The sequence below is a fragment of the Acanthaster planci genome, linkage group LG03 (assembly GCF_054643075.1).
Source record: "Acanthaster planci isolate LZ-2023a linkage group LG03, COTS_SCS, whole genome shotgun sequence".
NCBI lineage: Eukaryota > Metazoa > Echinodermata > Asteroidea > Valvatida > Acanthasteridae > Acanthaster > Acanthaster planci.
The window spans coordinates 8,256,372-8,281,723 of NC_141779.1; the positions used below are offsets into that span (position 1 = coordinate 8,256,372).

General features: G+C 41.5%; 2 protein-coding genes across 2 annotated transcripts; both read right to left on the reverse strand.

Annotated features, from left to right (window-relative positions):
* Positions 1–4,165: 4,165 nt before the first annotated feature.
* On the reverse strand, positions 4,166–14,520 carry LOC110983461 (uncharacterized). The gene is made up of 5 exons (XM_022242734.2): positions 13,864–14,520; positions 11,405–12,691; positions 8,637–8,900; positions 7,740–7,836; positions 4,166–7,495 (listed from the first exon to the last, which is right to left on the reverse strand). The coding sequence occupies exons 1-5, from the start codon at positions 13,976–13,978 to the stop codon at positions 7,480–7,482; spliced, it is 1,779 nt and encodes a 592-aa protein (XP_022098426.1). The 5' UTR covers positions 13,979–14,520; the 3' UTR covers positions 4,166–7,479.
* A 2,771-nt stretch (positions 14,521–17,291) lies between these two features.
* ube2g2 (ubiquitin conjugating enzyme E2 G2) lies at positions 17,292–25,345 on the reverse strand. The gene is made up of 5 exons (XM_022242725.2): positions 25,186–25,345; positions 23,865–23,946; positions 22,508–22,626; positions 20,206–20,346; positions 17,292–18,339 (listed from the first exon to the last, which is right to left on the reverse strand). The coding sequence occupies exons 1-5, from the start codon at positions 25,226–25,228 to the stop codon at positions 18,212–18,214; spliced, it is 513 nt and encodes a 170-aa protein (XP_022098417.2). The 5' UTR covers positions 25,229–25,345; the 3' UTR covers positions 17,292–18,211.
* Positions 25,346–25,352: the final 7 nt, after the last annotated feature.

A 25,352-nucleotide genomic window follows, 5' to 3' on the forward strand; every position in this document is an offset into this window, starting at 1 on the left:
TGCTCGGCTTGTCTAAAGGCTAAGGAGAAGGGACACTGATAATCCCGAAGACAAGGGACCTTGTTAAATCTTCCGTCAACATTTGTTCTTATTCTTGTTCTTTTCCACACACTGATTTCTAATGCAGCAGGCCTAATCTTCATGGGCCTTTTGTCATTTACATAATTGCAATCCAATGGGGTACTGAAAGTACACATTTTTTTCTCCCACTGTGAACAATTCTCCAATCTGGATTTTGAGGATTTGAAACTGATTCTGATACTTATTTCCATTAATCTGAATTAAGGTAAACAGTAAAGAGAGATGTTAATACTATACAAGTGATGATTGGTGGGGGCTGTCAGAAAGAGGCTGCCTGTACTTTGCCAGTTCTGCATAAATTTACAATTTCAAGTACAATGGAAAAGAAAAAAATGTCAATTAGGAAAGTAGAACAAAGGGAAAAGAACTGAAATGAAAGTATAAACAAAAACAGTTGTAACTTTAAACTGATGTGAACAATAAGATAGTAAATACAATTAACCATTCAGTTAATTAATTTGTGAAGCATTTTGATCAGTATGTTTAATATGAAATTTTTGCTTTAGGCCTATTGTTATACTAAATTGATTCAAATTGTTTAGAAGTTTCTTTAAATATATTTAAAATCAGCAAATGACCTAAAGGGGGTACTGGTGAGATGCTATTCTAGAATATTGGTCATTTAAGTCTAACAATGGAGAGATATTTAATGAGCTGCCCCTTAAAAATGAAAGTTACTTGAACTTCTTGTATAATAATGATGGATATCTGAATTCTTTGTAAAAAGAACTTCAAAGTGAAAGACCGGAAGGTAATAAATTCCTAATAAATGTCATACCTGAAGCTGACTCCAAGCTGGTATCATGGACAGGATGCATATTAGATTTAAAGAAAAGGGGGTGGTGTATGCCAGTAGATTTGAATGATTTATTATCCTAAGATATTTCTTTAGCAAGACATAGTTGTTTAGGTTAGACAAGTATTGAACTATTGCCCAATGCCACAATACCATATTGCAGATGCAGTAAAGATAACGTACTGTATAGAAAGAGCAGGCATCCATGGCCAATACGCATTTGAGCTTCCAGAATATTACAAGAGAATGCAAAATAGACATAGGCAATGACTTTTCCCAGGCATTTTTTTTTTAATATTTACTCCAAGAGAAGCAGTTTGCCTCACTTGGTTTATTTTGGTGTTACTGTAGAAAGTGTTGAGATTTTCTTCTGGGTTTCTTATTTGAGAAAATTACCAAATGTCCTTTTTTTAGGTTAACTGATTATCTATTAGAATTCATCCATCGAGAGACATATTCAACCCCCCTATTTAAAATATGTATTGCTGCTTTCGGATCACTCCTGCTGTAGAATATGTTTTCTCTGCAAATAAAATGAATTTTTAAAATCTGAAGAATTTAGCAGATCATTATTCGGATTGGCCTTAAAATTGATCCTTGGGGGACACAAGATATATAGTCTGCAGTGGAAAGTTGTTATTTTGCCACAAAACATTTTGCTTCCCGTAAGTTTAGTCAATTTCTTAGCCACTCTAGTGCTAATACTGTGTATTCCATATTTTCTGATAAGACATTATTTAATACTTGACAAATCTAAAAAAAAGCCATTGGTATGATTTGAATTGTCTCATTTTATTGACAAGATCTGTCAGTGCGCGTGTTGAGTAATTTGCACCAAAACCACACTATGCATGATTAAGAATTTTATTTCTGTCAATGAATTCATTCAAAAATTCACTTTGACAGGGGGTCATATCCAGGAGACACTAGGGGAAATAAATGTACTTCAAGCATGGTATCCTGACTTAATCTTATTCTTTGGGGTCTATTTCATGTACACACAGAAGTACCACTGCCTATTAACTTTCAAGTCAAGTCACTGAATTTCCATTTCCAACGACTGTCAAACTTTAACTGTTAAATACATGCACAGTACCGACAGAAGAAGCCACACCACACAGGGAAGTTGAGGAGCCCAACTCCCAGTAAACTGAGGTCTAGCCATTATTTGATGTTTCAGAGTTCTTGGAACACAGATATTGTTAAATACATGTATGACAGCTCCTGGCTGCATTTGAGTTAGCCTCAGTTTGTTGTTTACTTAATCAACAGGTACAGCTTCTTTCTGTTTGAGCTACTTCATTCTATCTGCAGAACAAGTGATGGGAGCTGTTAGTGTGATAGCGATGTAATACAAGGAGATACTGCCCAGTTTGCATGTTTTCGATGTTCAAACTTTGAACCCCAAATTAGCTCTGTCCATGAAAACACCTCTGGAAAAAAAAAGTTGCTTACCGACTTATTGTATTATAGTTTACAACAAAATTGCTAAAGGGAATGGAAATCTTTTGATGACAAGTGTAACAAATCTAGCAATTTTTTGCACACTAATCAATGTAACATTCAGTTTCAATGCCTCAGATTACATTTTTCACATTCACAGTTTTGATTAAAAATAGGCAGCTTCATATCAGCAAAAAAAAACAAAAAGACCCAAAAATGTAGCTGAAACAGCTAAACAAAACTTGAAAATAAGGTAAACCCCCAACCCTCCTCAATCTTCCAAAATCCTTCGGCGGTTTTGGAGGATTGAGGCTGAATGGCAAAAGTGCACGGGTGATTGCAAAGGATGCCATGCGTGAAGGTCGTGGATTAGACCATGTGTTGTTTTTGCTTAGTCAAGCACAAATTCAGCCCAATATTTATTTTGCATCAACCACATTGCTCAAGAATGCCCTTCGCACGGCCTTAACATAATGAATTTGAAGATAATAAACCTGAGAAAAATGTCCAATTTCATAATTATTTAGAAAAGCTTCTTGACTCTCCATAGACTTTATACACAGCCGCTAGAGTGAAGCTGGCACACAACATTCTTTCCCAACAAATGCCAACAGCATGCACCCGATTTATCTTCTGAGATATAACTGACGCATGCCGAACATGACGGTAGGTTGGTGCAGTGGTTCTTTTCTCAGCTTCCACTACTGTGGTCTGGGTTTGAATTGCAGCTCAGTCCACATGTGGATTGGGTTTTCAGTCCCTACCTGATTCAGTGGGATTCTACCCAGAATACTCCTCTGAGTTTTCCTCCCACCTCTAAAACTGCAAGTTGCAACTGCTTCTCTTTGTCTCCTCCCTACAAGTTGACGTGATGTTTCCATGGGATGCTTTCCCAACTTTATGATACAGATAGATTGATAGGATTCCAACTGCAGTCCCTCAAGCTTGAGGCTCCCACTCAAACATAACGATGGTTATGATAACATCACTTAGGCTTAATCTCAAAGGGGCAAAAACAGTGTTATGAACTTGTGGTCTCAGGGAAAATCTGAATTATTGACTAAACCATGAACCATAAAATATATTCAGCTTCACTGTTTATGCGCTATGAATATCTCCTACACTGTTTCAGTTATATTTATCATGTTGCAGAAAAAAAAAGAAAAACATACTAATCTCCGTACAAAGTGAATGGGGGTTGCACCTTTGCGCAGACGTGAGTGGAACAAATGGAACAACCTCCGACCAAGACAACTCCGTGTTGCACATGTAACTCGGAAACTAGTTGCTCTCAATATCATAGAATCATTGAAAAGGAAGCTTTAATATTTATCCTTTAAAAAAAGTTGGAAAATTTGTGCACTTACTACAGTACTTTTGCTTTAAGAGCATTCATACTTACTTGGCTTGATCAGTTGTCGTCTTCAATTGTACCGAGGGAAGATATATCATTTTCCATCCACCGCCAGGTGCTCGTCTACCGTTCGCGCGGTGCAAGATATATGAATCAGTGCACGTGGAAGTCTTCGTACTTCAAGGGACACGACATAGCATGACGTCACAACACCCACGTGTTCCTAGGCGCCTGCGTGTCCGTACCCGCGCCCGAGTAGGCCCTACCAGTACCAATCCCACACCCTCCTTTCCGGCTTCTTACACCCCCCCTTCTGTTTGCAACATCTTTCCCCAGTATAGAGCGAAAGAGAAATCCCGCATAAACTAAAAATCTAACCTCCATTTGGTGGAGGCTGAAAGGGTTCCCAAAACCTGTTTAGTTTGGGATTCGAAGCACTTGACCACACTCTCTGGAACTGGAAAAAAAGACACACACAGGATTGTCTACCGTTAATGATCCACTTAATCTTCACATTTATTCAAGTATTTACAACCAAAACCGCGGTAAGAAACTAAACGAGGCTTATTAAGTCAGCTAATAATTGGTGAGATATGCTTCCTGGGTACAAGTATTAGAGATATATTACCGTAATAATTAATGAAAAAATATGTCAAGTTAAAACCATACGAGTCCTGAGTCCTCCGATTTTAATACGATTTTACATACATCCTCGGTGGTTAGAAAATGATGAACATGAACTACATTATTATGACTGAAAGTATTCGTTTTATTTACAATGTAAAAGAAAATGTGCCCTTCACTCGTGGATTATTCCTTTAATTTCTTCTCAGACTTGCATAGCATGTGTCATTGGATATTTGATGTTTTGATGGCCGGGCCTCAGCGAGTGAGAATTAGTGATAACTTTTCTGAAACGATAATGTTGAATACCGGCGCTCTTCAGGGTTGTGCTCCGGTCCCATTGTTATACTCATTGATGACGCGTGACTGCATTTCAGTTGGTAATAATATACTAAGTTTGCCGATGACGACTGTATTGGCCTGACCCGAAGCAATGATGAAAGTAACTAACCAGGTCGGGAGGCTCGTGAGGTGGAGCTCAGAAAACAACCTCGAGCTGAATGTGGCTAAGACTAAGGAGATCGTAGGCGATTTTCCTCGGAACAAAATCCCGATTTCCCCCTTGCTTATTGACTCCTCAGAAATTGAGAGAGTTGATGTTTTCAAGTTCCTTGGCATTCACATCGCGAACGACCTGACCTGGTCGGCCGCGTTAAACCACTGCGTTAAAAAGGCCCAGCAGCGTCTTTCCTTCCTACCCCGGATGAGGAGATGTAAAAAAAAAGGTGGTGAAACAGTGTTGGGCATTTGTTATTTGCCCAACCTTGGTTAAAAATTTCCACATTGTTGGTTAATTTCCATCACTGTTGGACAAGTATTGAACAACAATTGGGAAGAATTTGCCCAAGGTTGGGAAGTTGATATTTACACCAACACTGAGCAAATATCAACTCAAAATTGGCCAACTTTTTTTTACATGGTTTCGGCCAGCTAGTGCTGGCTGATTTTTACCCGTTCATGGTGGAGAGCGTGTTGATGCACTATACCCAGCAAGAAATGAGACAGAGGGGTACCCCCCCAACATGTCCAATCCCTATACATATTCCAGACTACTGTTACTTAACACATCCCCCCCAAGATGTCTGAAAGGAATTCCCCAGATTCCTGCGAGACAATGACCAACACAAAGCAGGGGGGGTTCTCTCCGTCTCATACCTTGCTGCATATGTGACGCATCGTCCGTCACGGTCTGGTACTGCGACTCCACGGTGACGGAGCGAACACTCTTATACAGGGGATCGTGAAGACGACGTCCAGGATCGTCGGTCAGCCGCTGCCGTCAGTGGAAGAAATTTATGTGGCGAAGCTACGGACCTAGGCAATGCTCTGTTCCAACTCATGCCCTCTAGACGACGGCACAGAGCTGTAGTGGCCAAAACTAAAAGAGCGGCAAGTGGCACCTACCCCGGTGCAGTGCGGCAGCTGAACAACTCAGTGTAGTTTTTATTCTTTTATGCTTTTTATTGTAAATGCGTTCCTTATTCCCATTTGTATTGTTGTAGTATTAATGATTTATGTAGGCCCTATTATCATACAGGTTTTTTTTAGCACAGCAAGGACCAATCAATTTTCCACCATGTATATTATTTCATATGAGTGGCGAATAAACTGTGAGTAATAATAAAATAATAATGTGATTTTATTGTCGTTATTTTTGAAGTTATTAACTATGCACCAAATGCTGATGCAATGCAATGCAAATAGATGAGGATGATCTATTTTCCACAAGCATTCTTCAGTCGTATGCACACTTCATGCAGTGGGTACCGTATGTACCTATAATCCGTGGGTTTTTTACCCTATACGTTAAAGGTTTACAATCATTTTATCTATCTCCAAAATAATCTTACAACTATTGCTAAAGAAATTAAGTCTTTTAATTAAGTCATTTTCTTTAAGTCGTATAGCATTAACAACTTGAATGCATCCATAAAACTGTAAATGGCTAAAAGATCTTTCTACACTGTTCAAATGCTAGGTATTTTTCCCGAACGCGGGGGACCAGGTGAATCGCCTACAGGTACCTGTTCACTAAACTGGTTACCACACTGCCACGATTCACTGCCGATGCATGGGTAAACTTTATCCTGTACGGCTGCAGAAATCTTTTGTATGTCCTCTCTTTAACCCAGCGTTATCATCTTTTTGCCCAACAGTTAAGCGATCCCCTTGGTGACCCCCGTTGGGCAAACACATTATTCAGCGTTTTCACAGTGTAATCGAAAGAAGTGGCATTATGCAAAATATGTACAGCGTAACAAACAGCTACTTTTTCCGTGAAGAAAAATGCGGGATAGACAAGAGTCACGTCACTGCCACGGTCCCGCGCGTTTCTGCAATGACTGTGCGTGTTTGTTTTTTCTCATTTCCTCCCCCCGGGGGTGGTTCTTGCACACGGCGGGACAGTGGTGAAATGGGAGCGCTTTCACATCATTCCGATATTTTCTTTGTCGTCAGAAGACAACAGAGGCAAAACAACGAAACACTGTTTCGGAAGGATAGCCAGATATTGAAATTCGGTTAAATTTCGAAATGCATTCCCACCATGACTGTCTGCATTTCCTAGAAGTCTAATACTGTAATAATAACGGCAGATTACTGACAGCTCATCTCTTCGTGGCAGAAACGTCTGAAAATATTATCCTTACTTCCTTGATATACACTACTCAAAAAAAGTTGAGAACCACTTTTTTCCTAACTGGTAATTTTTCCAAGCAATGGGTGGGGTCTATTTTCTTTCATTTTTGTTTGTCTAAATGGTGTTCTCATTGGAATAAAACAATTTCTGTAATGTTTCAAAACATCAATGCACATTTTCAGCAGTAAAATATCTCATATAAAGAATTATACACAAAATAGAAAGTGGTCCTTGAAAACTTTTTTGAGTTGTGTATCTACAAACTCATGTGTGAAGCACTGAAAAGGGACGGGTATAGATTTGGGTAGGCAAAAGAACACAGCCGCCTAAAAGAGGGTGAAATTACATTACGGAACACAATGTGTAAGCACGCACTTAAACAAAATTATACGTTTTATTGCGTCACTTGTTTTAAAAGCACACAAACTTTTCTATATCTAGAAGCTGGTGCAGTGTACGACGCGGTTTTATTACTGTAGCATGCGTGTTGGCTGCACATTGACCTTGACGAAGACAATCTTCCGGCACGTTGAGCTGAGATTTTCAGTATTTTTTTTTCCTGTGAAGAAAAATGCACAGAGAGCTAGTTATGCCAAGAGGCATTTCTCCAACTCCAGCTTGAAAATAATTTGATATATATCATACAACGTAGGCTTGTACAAATGCGTATTATGGCTGAGTTCATTGGTGTAGGTAGTGTAAATTAAAACAAAAGAAGAAGAAGACAGAAACTTCAGAAAACAAAGTAGGACCAATGAGTACTTATTTTGCGTGTTCAAGAAGGGGGGGTAGTGACGACTTACGAGGCCTGGAGAGTGACGAGAATAATGAGCATGATGAGGAAGACGATGGAAGCGGGCGCTATAGCACCAAGGATGAGTAGACCAGTCGAGAAACAGCCTACGGGTGTATAGAATAAAGGAAGGTTAAGAACTTGTCCTACAGACACGAAACGCACAAACTGATTCGTGTCGCTAATTCCAGAAATTTACTTTGCTGAGTAATAACTGTTTCTAATAGACCTATTTTTTTTAATGATAAATAATGTTGTTTGGGACATGTTAGGCACAATTAAAATTATTTCGTCCACACAGAAGGTTTCTGTATCATGTGAAGTTTAACAAAAGAGACAAAAGTGAACATGCATTCGTTTTTACTAACATTATCTGACCAGAACATCCCCCCTGAAAGTAGCAGTTAGCGTTATGTTACCTAACAGTGTGCGTGAGTGAACACCAGCTCCATTCTTACCTATGGTGGCCCTGGAAGGACATCACCGATTGTCAATATTGACGTCAATGTTAACAACCAAATTTATAACCCGCTCTCTGGTCGCGAATATTGACGTCATTTTTTTCTGACCAAAGTCACGACTCGTTGTGTCTCCGGTGGCAAACATTGCTGCCATTTTTTTCACCAAGCTAGGCGGAAATGAAGAGTTTACGCGCACGTGCAATATTGTCTACATTTTCGGCTTGATCTCAAGTTGTTATTCGGCGAAGCAGTTTTGGCACAACGCAGGGGGCACAACTTCAAAAAGCAGTTGCTGTGTCTACAGCAACTTCTCTTTACCTGGCTTGCTGGGAAAAAAAACTTCGCAGCAATATTTGTGACCGGAGAAGCGAGTCGTGAATTTTGTTCGCAATTATTGACGGCAATATTGACGATTGGCGATGTCCCTCCCGGGCCACCATACTTACCGCCGGTTGGTGGCTCTGGAGGCGGTAGAGGCGGTAGAGGTAGCTGGGCACTTGGCCAGTTGGGGTCGGGTATGAAAGGGAAGGCGGGGTGGCCGGCCGGTATATATCCACCGGGGGGTCGGTTGGGGTCGAGTTCTTCGTCACCGAACGGACCACCCAGTGGTGGGTTGGGAAAACCCGGTAATCCTGGACCTGGCGGGCCGGGTACCCCGTCGGGAACGTTCCCCACGTTGGTGTCGAAACAGTCGTACTCTATGACTTGCTCTGTTGAAACAGACCAAACCAAGTTAAAACTAGTATCACTATTCTGTATGTGCCATCAATAAGGGCTCGCTAAGCAGGTATTGTGCTTACTGAATATGAAACACTTTTGTAAGCGCTTAATTTAAGCACATCTCCAATAAACTGCAAGAACCTAGATGTCGTAAATGTACTGCTTATTATTTAAGCTATGCTTTGAAATTTGGGCATCACAGGTTGCGGTTGAAAGCCAGCAATCCATGCAATTTTTCTTACCTTTTTTAAACACTTTTGTAACTGAAGAACTGTAACAGATAAGAGATCATGACTGATGTCCTAATGACACGCAAGCCATTATGGGAGGTTTGAGATGACACCGAGGTAGTTCATCTATTGTTTGAGTTAAGAACACCAGCTTAGCGATTTGAACCTTTGGCTGTGTTGGTCATGTTCAAAACATTGAGTTGAAACAAACGGTTCTTCTCAGAGAACTACACAACCCAACACAAAATGAAGAAACAAACTATACGGCGTTACCACAAACCTTCTCTCCTTTGATAAAGTCCATTATGAAAACCTAACAAACTTATTTCAAGCCATTATGTTTGATTGAAATAAATTATACATTTATAGAAGCGAACCAAAATGGCAGAATGTCACATAACCCAGACCAAAACAAAAAGTTAGTTGGGGAGGGGCGGGAAAATGAGATTGACAAAATAGAGGGGGAAGGATTATGTTTGCCGTATGGTTATAATATTAAAAAATTAAGCTACCCTCCCGAGATAACATCTGTCAACAACTCGCTTGCCAACGTGGAAGGATCATCGTGGATGAGTTCTCGTTTGTTTAGGTCGTGTTTTCAGCTGGGTCGGGGGATTAGTGAGAGGGAAATACCAATTAACACTATCCGTTGTTTCACTGCAGTCGTGGGGTCACGGCAGAACGTGAATGTCGCGTGGTTTGGATGAGCAATAGTTTAGATAATTTTGCTGTGATGTTTGAGGGTCAAGCTGCAATAGATTTGGAAATTGGGAGGGGCTAGATATTGTTTGATAGGCCTACTTCTCGATGCAGACCTATTTTGTACAGTCCTATAATTATTTAGATAGAATTCCTGCGGTGGTTGATATTAGCTGTTGAATAATTAAATTAGACGTTTGGTTCTTCCTTCGTGCTCCCACCCCGGGTTGTTGGGTATTCTATGTCTCATCCCCTGATTAACCCGTGAGGGGAAAGGCGTATTACTCCCCATCCTCCCGTGATTCACGTCCTAGATATTGGTGGTTACATTCTGCAGGTCAAACAGTCACGTTCTTTGTTGAAAAATGCAAATCGTAATTAGATGATCTATGCCGCACATTTCCGGGCACGAGGCACTTGTTTTCTGTTAGAAAAGGGCATTTTGTGTGAGAACAGTGCGACTGCGATTACTTGGCGGGATAGGTCTTGCATTTTCATTTGCATTGCCAGGATCTGGATCAGAGTTGCAGTTGCAAACTGGAAACACGAGTAGCACTCCAGCCGCTCGATTTTTGTGAGTCATAATCTTGCCCCTCCAAAATCCTTCCCTCGGGAATCAAACAAAAGATGCACATTTTGAGGATGTGGTTGTGTGGACATTTATATTTTACTTTTTTAAAGAGTTTCTTTGCAAACAATATTTCGTAGGGGAATGCTTTTTTTCGTGATCCCCAAAGAGGTGCCATCCAGGACAGTGTGCACCTTTATACCTAGTTGGAGTCGGGCCTCAAGGTTCTATCCCCTTGAGCAGAAGTACCCCCTCCTCCGAAGGAGCCTGCATTGCTAAGAAAATTGAGCCCTCTCGGTCCAGCTTGGGGGCTTATCGCGGATAGCGAATGGGTGATTTACTGGAGTTATTGCCGTTTATGGCCGCCGAGAAAGGTCGCGTCTGACTTGCTTGGCTGCGTCTGGAAATAACAGGCATTGGTAGTTGCAACAATTTCACATGTGTACCCATCCCCCATGCCGGTTGCATGGCCAAGCAATTTTTACACGACTAATTTTGTACTTGTAAAATGGGTGAAAATTCACTCATAGTTTCTAATTTTACTCAAGAAGTGTTTTAGATATATAGAATGCAGGATTAAGAAAGGATATGGACTTCGAAATTTTCCGTCGAGGGGAACTGATGTCACTAGACCCCCTGCCGAGATACGCTTTCATTCATTATCAATCCCGATATCCCTACGTTCTTGAGAGCTAGATTCGATCTTAGCCTGGGACATTGCGTATGGTCTGACGATGGAAGAGGTCGTGTCTTAGTTTGATGGCAATTTGGAACATACATTTGTCAGTGGAAAGGTTTTTGATGAATAGAGTTATATTTGACAGCGAACATCGAAATGCTATCCCCAGTACAGCTCGTGGCGATATGTACATAGGGTTTTATTACTTTGACTATAGTTGTAAGAAAGAGAAAAAGATTTAAGCAAAGGTAGAGTGGGGGATTAAAAAGAAAATCTGATGGCAGCAGGTGTAACTCTTTTTGCCTGTCTTATACCAACCTGTTCCTTTATTTACACGGCTACACAGCTGTCGAATTAACCTGTACCCGATTGGATATCCGTACGAAGTGCCCAGTCCGAACCCATAGACTATTGCCCCAAATCTCGTGAACAGCGAAGGGTTGGATATGGTGTTAGCACCGCGATGAATCTCAAACGAGCGGTCGGCGCCGTAGGTCGCCAGCCTCCCAAAGGCAGGCACGTTCCTCCTGCTGTCCAGGACTGGTATGTTGTTCAGGCTGACAGCGAAGAGTGATTCGGCGGACACGGACACGCAAACAAAACTCCGGAGGGGCTGGCGCTGCAGTAGGAGTGACGACTCGTTAAACGTCCCGAAAGTCACAGTGCCCATGATGAACTGTTCTACGGGAGGAACAAGGGTCATAAAGGGGTCTCCCATCATGTCACTCTCGAAGCCTTTAGCGTATTGAACGACCAGGACAGGTCGGCTGGCTGTCACCGTCACTGGGAACGGTGACCTCTGGTCGTATTCCCTGTACTCTCCCATCTGCATCAACCAAGTATTGATCCCGGCAACATTGATCTCTGTCTGCTGGCGCGCCGCGATGATGCGGAAGATGAAGCCCGATGTCCTGTTGACGAAGGGCAGAAGGGTAAACCTTTTGCCCCACGTCGGCACCGGAGGTATCATCTCGATAAGGTGGTCGCATCGGTACACCCCAGCCGGGACGAGGGTGCAGGAGGCCCCGGAGGAAACAGACACAGGCTTGTTGGATCGGATGTGGGAACCTGTCAGGTCGGCAGCGCTCTGGAACTGGATGGACTGGAACCGCATGAGGTTGACGATGATGGTCTCTCCCTGCTGGTAAAGTCGCACACCCCATCTGATCTGATTTGTCGGGGTTACCCAGACTCTCGTAAAATCCTGCGTCCCGGATATTATGAACTGAGATTGCTCAATCGGCACGGGGTCGTAAGAGGCCACAATGTACTCCGTCCCCAAGCCGTCTGTGGGTATGGCCAGGAAACCGTCGTTGGTGTTGGAGATAGAGTTGACGGCGTGGACGGTGACCTGCTGCTGGGCCAGCACGTACACGGTGCCATTCTGGAAGCCGGTCCCAATGGCTGCTGCGATGGGCGGGATGTCCAAGAAGCGCGTCTGTCCCTCGGGAACCTCTATGAACCGTAAGATATTCAGGGCCGGCACTTGTACTTGTACCCGCGTGTCGCCCGGTGAGTTGCCACCGATGATGATCATCAGGCGCTCCGGTATCTGGAAGTTGCTCATGAAACAGAAGATGAAATCTACTCCTCTCGTATCGGGAACTACAAAAGAAAGAAAGGTCACTTGTCATCACTAGCTTAATAATATATTCACACTGTGTAATAACTTTTTTTCTTACAGATATGCGCGCCAAAGACAGCCTCGTGACATGAAATTATACTTGTTGTTATGCCTCGATAGGTCGGCTAACTTTTAAACCTACAAAGTAACTACCAGGAATGCCATTGTCTTTTCTTTAGAACATTGCCAGGTTACACGCCAGTAAATAGACACGAAATAGCTTATATGCTTGTTTGTGACTATCAAAGCGGCACGGTTTGTGCCTTTTCACATGATTTCCTCTTGTACACCTGTCAGCCCTCCCCCCTTGCCACGAGGCTGGCTTTGCTGTTGATCAGAGACCGATGGGGTAATACATGTATGTAATTTGCCTCTGTTGCCTCATCTTAATTCCTATCCGAGCAAGGTTAGTCTCACTTTTGATTCAAAATGGCCGACTCCTCGATGAAGCTAACAGCTTGCATACGGTTCAAATATCATAAGGCATGAAATGCATTAGGCCCGTTACAAGGTGCGCAGTGAGATAAATACGTTTTGGACCCTGTGGATCCCCATGGGCAGTTTATGGCAGCGCTGGTCAGAGCGTAGATAATTTTTTTAATAGGAAATAAAGTAAACGGTGGAAATAGGGTAGCTGCTCCTGCGTGTAAGTACCACAGATAATCCTCAGGAGTACTATATCGGGATGAAAGTGAGTCACTTCCCCTTGCTCTGTCGCCAAGACGAAAATATCTGACTTGGCCAACTCCTTAACCCTGCAACAATTCCACATGGACCTATTTGATAAAATATGGGGTAAAAATGTTTGGTGGGGTGCCTCCCTTTTTTGGTAAAGACGAACTCTGATTCATTTCATTTATTGAATGTTGAAATTTCGCTTTTGGTGAAAATTGCGCAGTTTGTTTCAAACCTGAAAGTAGCATTATACGTGTACTCTACACGCTTGAAGATCGTCTGTCGGAAAATTCGACTTGAATACATAACGAGAGATTATCCCACTTTCGTCCCTGGAAAAACTAGATTCTTCAGAACAAAACAGATAAGGAATCGACGTTGTTAAAAGAATTACATATCATCTCCAGTTGCTGTGAAGAATAGTCCTGCAATGTCTCCCGTGTGAGCATAACCATGCGAATCCACCGTTTTTACTTACCAGGTCGGAGTATGGGCGGGGTCTGGTTAGGAGGAAGTCGCCTGCCTTGGCTGTTCACGGTGACAACAATCGACAAAAGAACAGTCACACACAGCACCACAGTTCTCGGTATCATCTTGGCAGGACAAACGTTCTTATCGAAACAAATCCGAGAAAAAGGGCAAACAAAACTCAGCCGATGAAACGCTCAGAGCTTGGGAAACTTTCTGAATCCAGCAAAAGAAGTTGAAGAAAATTGGGAATGCTTAAAAGCTGGCTATGTCTTGATGTGTCACATCCTCGTTAAGTCTTATGTCCCGCTCGAAACAAATGACACGAAGTTCGCAAAACAATGGCGTCCTGTCCTTTTAAAAACGAAAACAATTAGAACGTCTTAATTCAAAACACTCCACCTCAATACCGTGTTTCCATTTCAGGGAAGGTAAAGGCAGCACCAGACAAGCGTGCTCGGCTGTCTTTCAAGTCCACGTCAGATATGCTTACGTGTCCAACAATTTCATGTCTGCAGGAGATACGACTCCTGTTTAATGTCCAGGGGAACGACCAAGAGTTACTGCAGAGGTCCCTCGACTGACACGAGCACAGTGGAACGTTTCTTTTCGAGAGTCCTGGCACTCGGGTCGCTGTCTGGCACTGCTGCTCAGTGAGTCAGGCCGACGTGATGTTTACAACCCCGGACTTCCTCCCCAATATCAGCTGAATTTGCAGGCATCCAATCAGGGGTGCCTTCCCATGGGTTCTCTGCATATAGCAGGTACAGGAACACGTACCCCTTCCCAACCTGCGCTCGGAGTGCTGCGCTTCGTCATAGGGCGACACGCATTCCTAAACGATATCAAACCTATATCATGGCAAGCTTCGCGCCGAAGGTTGTGATAAATGTATAGGCCCGCTTTAGATATAAAAAAAAGTTCCCACTGAGACTTGCTGACCATGTTCTTCTGTGCGATGTCTCAGTTGAAACCCCGTAACTTAGTCCCCTCGATTTGTATTGGCAAAGCGCGCCATACAGCGCCTTAGTATTTAATGCAATCAAGGAAAATACAGGGGCGTTGGCTCTCATCTTAAAAAGAGGGTTCCTGTTGCCTAATGACCGATACTGCAGCCATAACGGGCGAATGAGGTCCGTTTTACGAGATCACCACTCATTCAAAACGGCGCTCAATGTTTACAAACGAATTGAACATCTAAACGGACGCATTTTCTTAATTTTGCAAGGAGTTTTGTTTCCGATTGACTGACCCTACTTCACAACTCAGAAGACATCGGAATCATTGAAACAAGAGAATCATAGAAACAAAAAGAGACGAGCGCAATTTAAATAAAATTGTCCACGGTGCATGCATTTCATCTGTTCTCATTAAGTGAAACTTTCTATGTAAAGTACATGTACAGTGATTCCAGCTATAATCGATCTCATTATAATCACGCAACATTGTAACTCTCTTTCACATGCGTATACGCCATTTCCCGCAACTTTCATTTGTCAGCAACGGAATATTTTAATATCAAGTCTACACGTCATCACCATCGGTTTCCATGGCGCCTTAATAAGATAGTCACATCATTTCCGGATTTTAATTTGCGACAAGGACGAAAAACAATACCAACGAGTAGTTCAGACAGGGAGCAGTTTGCCTCAATGTAGCTTGACTGCCAAATGATAATCATACAATAGAACTTCAAACGGCTTTCCTACTTTCCGGCAGGCCTCGTTGAAAGTTAATCTGAAACATTTTAGACAGGATGGCTGCGTAAACTTCGGTGGAATCTAAATTTTCAAAGTTTGAAAACACCACAGAAATTTAAATCATTCACGAGAAGTACTTTTATATTGGGAGTTTTGCCTTATCAAAACTACAAAAAACCCACAATTGGAGGTCGAAAAAAACTAAAACGAAAAGGAAAAATAAGACTGGCCAAATCTATAATTACTCAAATAACCAAGACATAAAAATAAATTCAACATTGCTCTATAAATCACAAAACATATATGAAAAGTAGAATTTAGATCGAATATACAAGGACAAATTCGAAGTTAATAATATAATTCCAACCTAAAAACAAACAAAATGCATTTTAATATTGATACCTATCTTTTAAACAAAACCTAAGTGCTCAACCAGAATTGAACCATGTCATGTGACACGACACATCATGTGATTTGATAATGCCATGTCATGTGACGCACACAGACTTACACAACCCACTGGGTCAAATTAATGGAACAATACTTCCCTTCAAACTTTTTTGTAACTGAGCCCAGTACAGTGAATGTCCTCCTCAGGGAATTTAGTCAATAATAAATTAACTTGTTAAGCAAGGCTTAGGGTTCCTGTAATTATGAACGGAAGGCAAGTTTATCGCCCACTTCCCAAAAGACTTGGGCAGAGGTCTGTTTTTTTTTTCTATTTTGGTAATGTGTATTTGTTGCAATGCAAACGCATTCAAAGAAGTTAATTATAAGTCCAACTGTGTCTCAAGCTGTTCCGATGAATTGTGACCAGTTTTAAAGGCACTCATCTGTTTCCTGTTTGTCTTTTGTAGCTAGATTCTTGTAATGAGATTGGCAAGTTGAACTGTGATGGACTCGACTACAACAATACTAAGATGTTTCAATTAAGTTGACAATCCCGTTGGCAGCCCCCAGAGATGGAAGACAGAAAAGAATGCCGAAACTTTGAAAGTACACTATTTTCTTTTCAGATCCAGTCGGTGATTTATTGGTTTCTGGGTTAGACACAATTTTGTTGAAGTATCTGTCAGTGCCAAAGAATCAACAAAAAAACCCAGGTGCTGGGGCCATTTCGGAAATCTTGGCTTGATCTCCCACGTTCGGCTCCAGCTATTTTTCAGATCCCCGACAGTGGAGATCCAGACATCAAACGGCCATGACATTGAGTCCAATATGAGTATCTTCTAAATTGGAATTAAAGTTGAAAGACCTAAAAATGGCCCTGGATCAAGAGACAAATGCAGAGCTACTGGAGAATGCCTCAGTCAGAGATGGAGCCAGGATTTGAATAAGTCCCTTCAAACCAGGACAGTTCAAATTGAAAATGCATGTCTGGACTTGACTTGCACCTTGGTTCTTGCCCAGACATGAATCCAGACTGAAATATGATCTTCATATAACCCAGTGTATGGGAGTTGAATTTAAACATGCCCAGACTTACAAGGTTGAGGCAAAAAGTCTGTGAACACTGGACCAACAGGTCCTTAGAAACACAGGATTCAATTTATAAAGCATGTTCATGCTTAGAGAGTGTTAACGTGTCAAGTGACATCTTGGAGGCTTATCTTTCAAAGTCTGAATTCTTTACAACAGAACACAAATGGGACCCAAATGAGACCTAACTCTGCAAAAATCTGTAAATGTGTTGCACACAACATCCCAAAACAGCTCAGTCTGTCTCCATTTGACAATGTACAGTTCGGTACTTCTTTATTTTCTGCCTTTTACCTTTCCACTTTCAATTGGTAACAGTTTACAGAATGTCTGCTTGCATTATGTATCATCCTTTCCTTCAATGCAGGGAAATCATCAATATAGTTAACAATGGCAAAGAACAGAACGCTGAACGAGTTGATCTCATTTGTCCAAATTTCAGAAAATTCCAAGTTTGAACACTGACCTTCTCCCAAACAAAATGTACATTACATTAAATTTCGGCATAAAATATGAATAAACTTTCAATCTGTACAGAGAATTAACTAAATTTGTGATTAAAAAAATAATCTTATATCACTTGCATCATCTTGTCATTGTTGGGCAGAAATACTTTTTGACAAGTATGCGCTAAACAAATAATCTTTATTTTAGTTTCTAAGTTCCCCAATTGCAAGAATGGTACTGACCATGAGTGAAAGTTTCTTAATTCAAACTTCATAAATCTCAACTACTTGGGAGAAATGGTAAAACATTTCATCCAAAGAAAAGGTGCGTGCCAAAGATACGCATTTGAAGTGCTTAAATATTTGGATCGTGGTGAATTTGCCTTGGGAGGGGACTAGGTAGCTACAAGCAATTCTAACTACAAAAACTTGCTGTTCCGGTTCTGGGGATGTTAACTCATGCTATATTTAGCCCATCAGCAGATGGGAGCCATCACCATGCAGCATGTTTCCATGGCGCTGTGATTGGATCGAGTGTGACTGATGTCCAATCATGAAGAGGAAGTATCCCTCATCGCTGACACCCCCCCTGGACAGGAAGGGAAGTGACTAAAAGTGGGGGATAGCAAAGGAGGGAATATATCTTTCAAATTTCTCTCTAATCTGCATGTACACGAGTACCTTGTTACTTTTCCCCCTTTCTGTTCCAAGGGCTTGGTTGCTTTTGGCAATGTCATGACAGCGCAGGAGGAAGACCCAGTGACTTCCTGACGATTCCTTCAGCAATTTTGTTGAATTTTTCCCGTTCGTCTCGCCACATCTTTGAGGCGTCCACATTGGCACCACTTTCGTCATTTGGCTCTAAAATGGGCAACAAGTAAAATAAATGAAAATGCACAAAAATGTATCATCTCCGATGAGAAAATGCTTCAAAATGTAATTACTAAAAAAGGAGAGAATATCAACTGTATGTGGAAGAATGAAATTTTCAGCTTCTAATCGATAGACAAATCAACAGTATTTTCAAATGACTGTCATTAACAACATGAAAGTGTACGCATTTCTTCACAACATAATATTCATTTCCGGCCAGAGACAGGAAAGTAAGAGTTCAAACTGTTGCTGAAAACAAAAAAGTATACTTTAGTTTGATGCATAAACAGAATATAAACTGAAGACATCTCTAAACAAAGAAAGCCCACATTCTGAACTTTCCACTGAAAGATGAGGGACCTCTCTAGAAGCTCAAAATTGCTTGTAGTGCAGCTCCATGGCTACAAAACAAATATTACCGTAGTTTGCAGAATATAAGCCCCGGCTTATACGGTGATTCTCACGCTGGAAAATGACTCTACGGCTTATATTCCGGGTGGGTTATACGGCAAACTTTAAAGGATAAAATCAGTCACAAAAGCCACGGCCAGGCCACATGTACCACATGCAGGTGCGTATTCACAATTTCGTTGGTTACCGTTGATATCTGATAATTCCAAACTTGGAAAATAAATAAAATTTGAGTTGTCCGGATTTCGAATTATTACAGGAATTGCACAAGTCATGGAGTCACAAAACACATACGTGTACACGAAATGTGTACGTAATCTTAAACGTTATTTGCTCAGCTATGGGAACACTTTTTAATTATTATTTTCCCATTTTTTAGTCATTCTCATGGTGTATTCTTTTGCAGACAAATAATTATTTTACTAAGATATTTTGTTGTTGTTACCTAAAAATTTCTTTCTACCATTAAAAGAAACTCAACCACTTCAAAGGTGTACCTTTGTGTGGCAGATCTTTCGTCTTTTCGCCGATCATGCTCAGCGTGACATGCCACAGAATTTCATGTTTTTTGCCCTTGGTTTTTCTCATGACAACACTTTCTGTGGTTACATGGTGGAAGAGTTAGTGATTGGACTGTCCATGAATGGGTCTGTGGTAGCAGTCAGGCTAGCCTGAAAACAGTGTCTGTCGCAATCGCTGTGGTAAGCGGAGTGCGTGTGCTGTGTGCAGCATGCATGCAACACAAGCAGTTCCAATGTCATGAGATGACTCGATCAAAGGTCTCGCGGCAGATTTTTCATTTTGAAGCAATTTGGACGTGGTTTTTGGATAAGCGTCACAAAAACTTCAAGATAAATGGATGTAATTATTCTTGCCTATTCTTTTGGCAAGAAATAGTCGGCCTAGGAGATAAAACAATCTTTGGACTTAACTGATTTTGAGTTACCAAGATTTCATTGTACGTCCCTAACGGCATTACTTTAGCTGGCCGCTGGAAAAAGGGCAAGAGCTGATGCACGGCCCACGCAGGAAAATCATCCAGCCCACAAAAATTTTTAAATATAAGGATTTAACATTCGTATAGTGGAGCCATTGAAGCATTGTACTGGTGCTTTAGCATGCAGCACCTTTGTGGTTAAATCGTCAGCGCTGCCGTGCGGCTTATACACCGGACAACTTATATTCCGATAAATAACGGTACCTACATTTACAGTCAAAAATGGATGCTTATAAGGAACCAAACTCCCCTGGTATTACAAGGAACTGTCTGCAGTCTTACAATTCCAACAATATCTTTGCTCCTGTCGAGGGGCATCAAGCCCCATAGCTGTGAAGGCACAAGAGCTGGCTGGTACCTTCTTCAGTCCTTCAAAATCCTCTTAAACATTCCGGTGGATTTTGATGGATTTAGGAGGGCTAAGGTTGAAAAGCGAGTAACTGTACCTGCAAGCATGCTGACCACAGAAAGCAGAATCTTCTCCACACTCTGTACGGGGCTCCACCTCTCCGCACTGCTCTCGTACCCCATGGGATCATCTCCCGGTGCATGGAGGATAGAGATACATACTCTTCCATCAGCGTAAACTATGAAGTAAAAGTGAAGAAGGAAACTGGGGAATTAGTGTGCTCTGACTTGACTGTTTACAGGGCTTCAAACCTATCCCATTACGAAGATCCCTTTTACAGGCATTATTAGTCTATGCACTGCTGGGTGCAACCTTGGAGTATTTAAACTGACGAAAATTTCCTTTTTCACGGGGTAACAAGCAACGCATCAGGCAAAGTTTCAGTGTTACAATAGTTACAACAGTGGTCAAAACCCTTTCACTCCTTTCTTTCCTTTGTTGATTCGTTGCACCACTGCAAATCAATGAACAGATTATGAATGGACAGTTACAATGAGCCTCATTTTAAATTTGGAACTGGCATAGAAAAACTCCCTTCGTTCCCCACACCTTCCTATGGTGTCAGGAAAGAGTGTGGATACCAAACATTGTGAAAGATGAGTGCTCCTTAAAAGTTCCAATGAAAAAAAAACTTGGGATGGTGTTAATACAAAAGTATGATGATTCACAGTAAAAGTCACTTCCAGATCCCTTTAATATTCAGAGGATGTTTCAATTTATATGTCGTTCAGTGAGTAACCACTAGGTGTTTTATTTTTGCTGGTAAGTGTCTTGAAACCGCCCACAGCAAATATTGTGCAACAACACAATGGCACTTTGCCCTGTGCAACGTGAACAAGCATCATGATTTTGTCAAAACCTCAAAATCCCCCTATGCATGCCCACAGGATCAAAACAGTGTGTGTGTGTGTAGGTAATATAGGTAATCTTAATATGGTCCCATCATACATCCACTGAGGACCCAATCATCATAAAAACATTTTAATTCATACTCAAGTTCCTAACTAATCAGAAAAAATGGTAATCCTTCTCATTTATACATATTTGGTTAACACTAAGGACCACAAATATCTGTGAAAATACAACAACAAAATCACTCGGAACGGCATATAAATTTAGATTCTAGGGCTGAATAACTTCCAAATTTGAAGAGGTAATTAATTTTTCTATTGTAGAATCTCAAGCCACGTTTGCATTGTATCCAAAATGTTGAAAAGGAACCACCAGTGCTAGTTAACATTCTGCCAAGGTGATTCTCCAATGCATGGATTAGTTGCAGCCCATGGAAAGTCCCTTGGCCACTTAAAACCTGCTGTGGCATGTCTTCTCAGTAACTCACGAGGGCGCCCTCCAATTGATCTTATGTGACCCACCATCCCAAAACCAGGCTGAAGTCAGTATTTGTGATGTTGGACAATTCCTCTCCTTCAGCCTTTTTTTAAAAATTCATGTTAAATCAAAATTGTGCCTGCAGAAAGCTTCTTACACGAAGTGATAGTTGTAAAACTGCCATGAACATCTGAACAGTGGAAGTTCCACTATTTTAAGGTTTTCTGTTCATGCCAAGATGCGAGTTCTGAATGTAGATTGCATCATTCTGAGAAAGCAGAGCCAAACGAGGGAAACCCTCGCCCTGTGTTTGTATTGGATAAACCCTTGTACACGCCAAACAATGACTACATGTATTATTTGCCAAGCACAGTGTTTATCCACAATGAACACAGGGCGAGGGTTTCCCTCGTTAGGTTCTGTTTTCTCAGAATGACACAATCTACATTCAGATTTCGCATCTTGGCATGAACAGAAAAAAGCTCTTTTAAGCTTGTTATAGTTGAGCACTGAAGACAAATGACACTGCGTTTGATTTGGAGGCTTCTATACTTATTTGAACAGACAAAATCAGAGAAAACTTGTTTTCCTTAGAGGTGATCTTTAAGTCACCACTGACAGGCCTTGTGTTGGGTGAATTATATTAACAAATGGCTTGAGCCTCTTTTTTCCATATTTTGTCCCTTTTTCAAGATGGTAATTCAAGTGGAATGTTGCAAATGCCACCCTCTTTCTGGCCACTGAAGGCAAGAGCTGTGACCCAGTACTGTTGACCAATCAGCCTCAGCTGGCAAGAACTATCAGGTATCACGGTGGTAGTCGGCATGTGAAAGTTAAACAGGGCACCCGAGTTGGAAAATTGACAAGCTTTTACATGAATATAGCGTACACCAAGAGTGTCCAAAAGGCCTGCTGGTTGGCCCAAAGATGGCCACACAGGCCTAGAAATCTGGTTAGGCAAAATGAAGTCAACTGATCAAAGTGGGTCATTCTCAAATTGTGGTACTCACTGTTTGGGTGGAACATCTCCGTCTTGAATTTCATCTTGGGAGGATTCAGCGGGTAGTCCGGTGGGAACAGAATCTGAGCCTCAAAGACACCCCCCTCAAAGCATGTCCCTTCTGGGCCACTGAGTGATTGAATAAAATGAGCCAATTTTGAGCTCGAAGTTCAGAGGGGCACATTTAAAGAGGCAGTGTTCCCTAAGTTCTCTGTGTTAAACTCGGCAAGGACTGATAAAAATATAGAAATGCCTCAGCCTAGGGTTCGAGGCCAACCTCTCCCCTGTCTGGATTTTAGAGTTCAGATCTGGTACATTTCTGGGCATCTTGGCAGCAGATATTTTCAGGGGACTGTGTTAAAAGTTTGAAACAATTTTAGACCTCTGTGGGCAGTTTTTCATCAAGACAGTGTTGTGCATGGAGAAACAATTCCGGAATGTAAATGTACATGTAGCGACCAAAATTTTAAACTTGGTAACCAGATTTGAAAGCTTGGTGGCTGGTTTTTAAAGGGAAGGGGAGCTATAAATTCACACATGACAAGACCCATTTTTCAAATAACCGTGAACAAAATTTCCGGTGGCATTTTTTTAATATGTTTGATTAATTACTGAAAATGGACTTCGTTTGTTCTTTGAATATGAATATTCAAAAAGGTCTGTAGTTAAATGGTCAAGTTTGATGAGTTTGCCAGACACTCTAGAGCAGCTGGTCTGTGGGGCCAAGCAGTGTTGACATGTAGTCAAGCTAATCACAAGTCCTTCCACAAGTACCTTCAAAAGTCCAGTCACATGTCTTTCCGCAAGACCAATCGTAAATAACAGAGTTAACAATGACAAAAGAATCCTTTTGTCTCAGTTCATTTGAATATCTTGTGACTTTGCCCAAGACTGGGTAACTTGTGATAGACATGCAGGGACTTGTGATGGACAACAGTGGGTCACAAAACAGTAATATGAAGAATCCACCAAAGAAAAAGGTCATACTTGACCTATACATTCATACAACAATGATATCAAATTCCAAACGCATATAAGATATGAGACATAATCGTCTGTGTCACAAAATCACGGAAACTTACCTTCCATTGTACATCCAAAAATGGTTCTCCATGGTAAACCAGTGATTGGTACGGGTATATTTCATCCATTACATGCACGTAGTACGCATTTGTTGGATTTTAATCCCAAATTGCCATTCCCAGCTCTCTCATAGCGAGTCTTTGCAAGTTCATGCGATGCGATGGCATCACATTGTACTTAGGAAGAATTCAACATCCACCCAAGAATGCCATGTCTATCACTATGGTCAAGATGATGACAGCGTTATTATTTTGAGGTGGCTTATTTCGAAGTAATTAACTTACCTGATGGTGGCTTCCCATTCAAAGAAGTTATCCTCGTTCACCGGGCCGGCAACAATACCCTCTGGGGGGTTGAGGGTCAGCTCTACAAGAGGTAAAAAATGAGACGCAGTCAACTACAAGGCACTCAGCATGAGTAGCTGGGTATATGAAGCATACAACATAGTATTTTGACACATGAGATCAGCCTGGACCGGTTTTCTGGGATTTACAAAAATCATTAGAAAGTGAAATTCTAGATGCAAGTCAAGGTATTTCAAGCATGACCCAGTGTTAAATTAAAAAAAAAAATCTTGAGAAAGGGCAAATACGAAATCAGGAGAATGTTGAAAAAGAGACTTGCCAGTGTAAATATCTCACAAGTCCCCAAAACACCCAATATGCGTATGTTACGCATCAGTCCCAACTATAGTTGGGCCCGTCTAAACTAGTGTGTTACAGTTGGGCCGGCCCAACTACAGCAGAGAGGTCCTGTGTGCCTGAAGTGCCCAACATGTGCCAAAGTCATATTGTTTACAAATGTCATGTCATTGGTCACAGGGCTAGATGAACAGATGGAGTGCCACATTTTAGATGAATTGTGTCAAGTGTGAGACACATTGACTTGGATGATGTTGAGACATTTTCCACAGACACTGCTTAACAATAGTTGGGCCAGCCCAACTGCAGCACTACAGTTGGGACTGCCCCAACTGTAGTTGGGACTTATGCTATAGTTAGGGTGTAACATGTATATTCAGTGCTGCTACAGGGCCTACTCAGCGCAGATGTAGTGCAAGTGGGAAATATTCATACTATCATAGCCCATAGTGCCTAGGCCTAAATAGTGAAATTTCAGGCACATTTGATGTAAAGGTTAAGACTTTTCAATAGAGGGCCCTCACAGAGGACATATTTTGTTATTTAGATGACAATGAAATCACAAAGGAACAAAGACCCGTCGGTACTACAATTATTACTCAATTATTTTTAATTTAATCATGTTACAGCAAAAAAGGAGGAAAACCTACAAATCCCTGTCTAAGTGAATAGAGAGTTGCCCCTTTGCCTAATGTTAAGTTTGTTACTTAATATTAGGCAAAGGGTAAACTCTCCATTCCCTATCCGCGGGGCGGACGTCGGACCCCAAACTTTGGAGTTTGGGCAAAAGTTCTGGGCCAGAGGAGGTACTTTGCCCAGACGTGAGCGCAATATTTTATAGAATATTCAAATTTCAGAAAACCAAGGACCGCGAGAATGGTTAAACAGAAAGAAAACACACAGCTGTTCACGAAGCACTGTAGCCCTCCTACCCTCCCTTTGTATATATCATATTTGCACATACGCTTATACTCAGTCATTAAACGTTTCAATGCAGCTCCAGCCATGCTCCACTTGAGAAAAAACGAAGAGAAATCAACAAGCACTACAGAAAAAAGGACACCACCTCACAGGCGTGCCTAAGAAAGATTGTATAGCGCCGCGCTATACAATGCATAATGCTAGTACTAC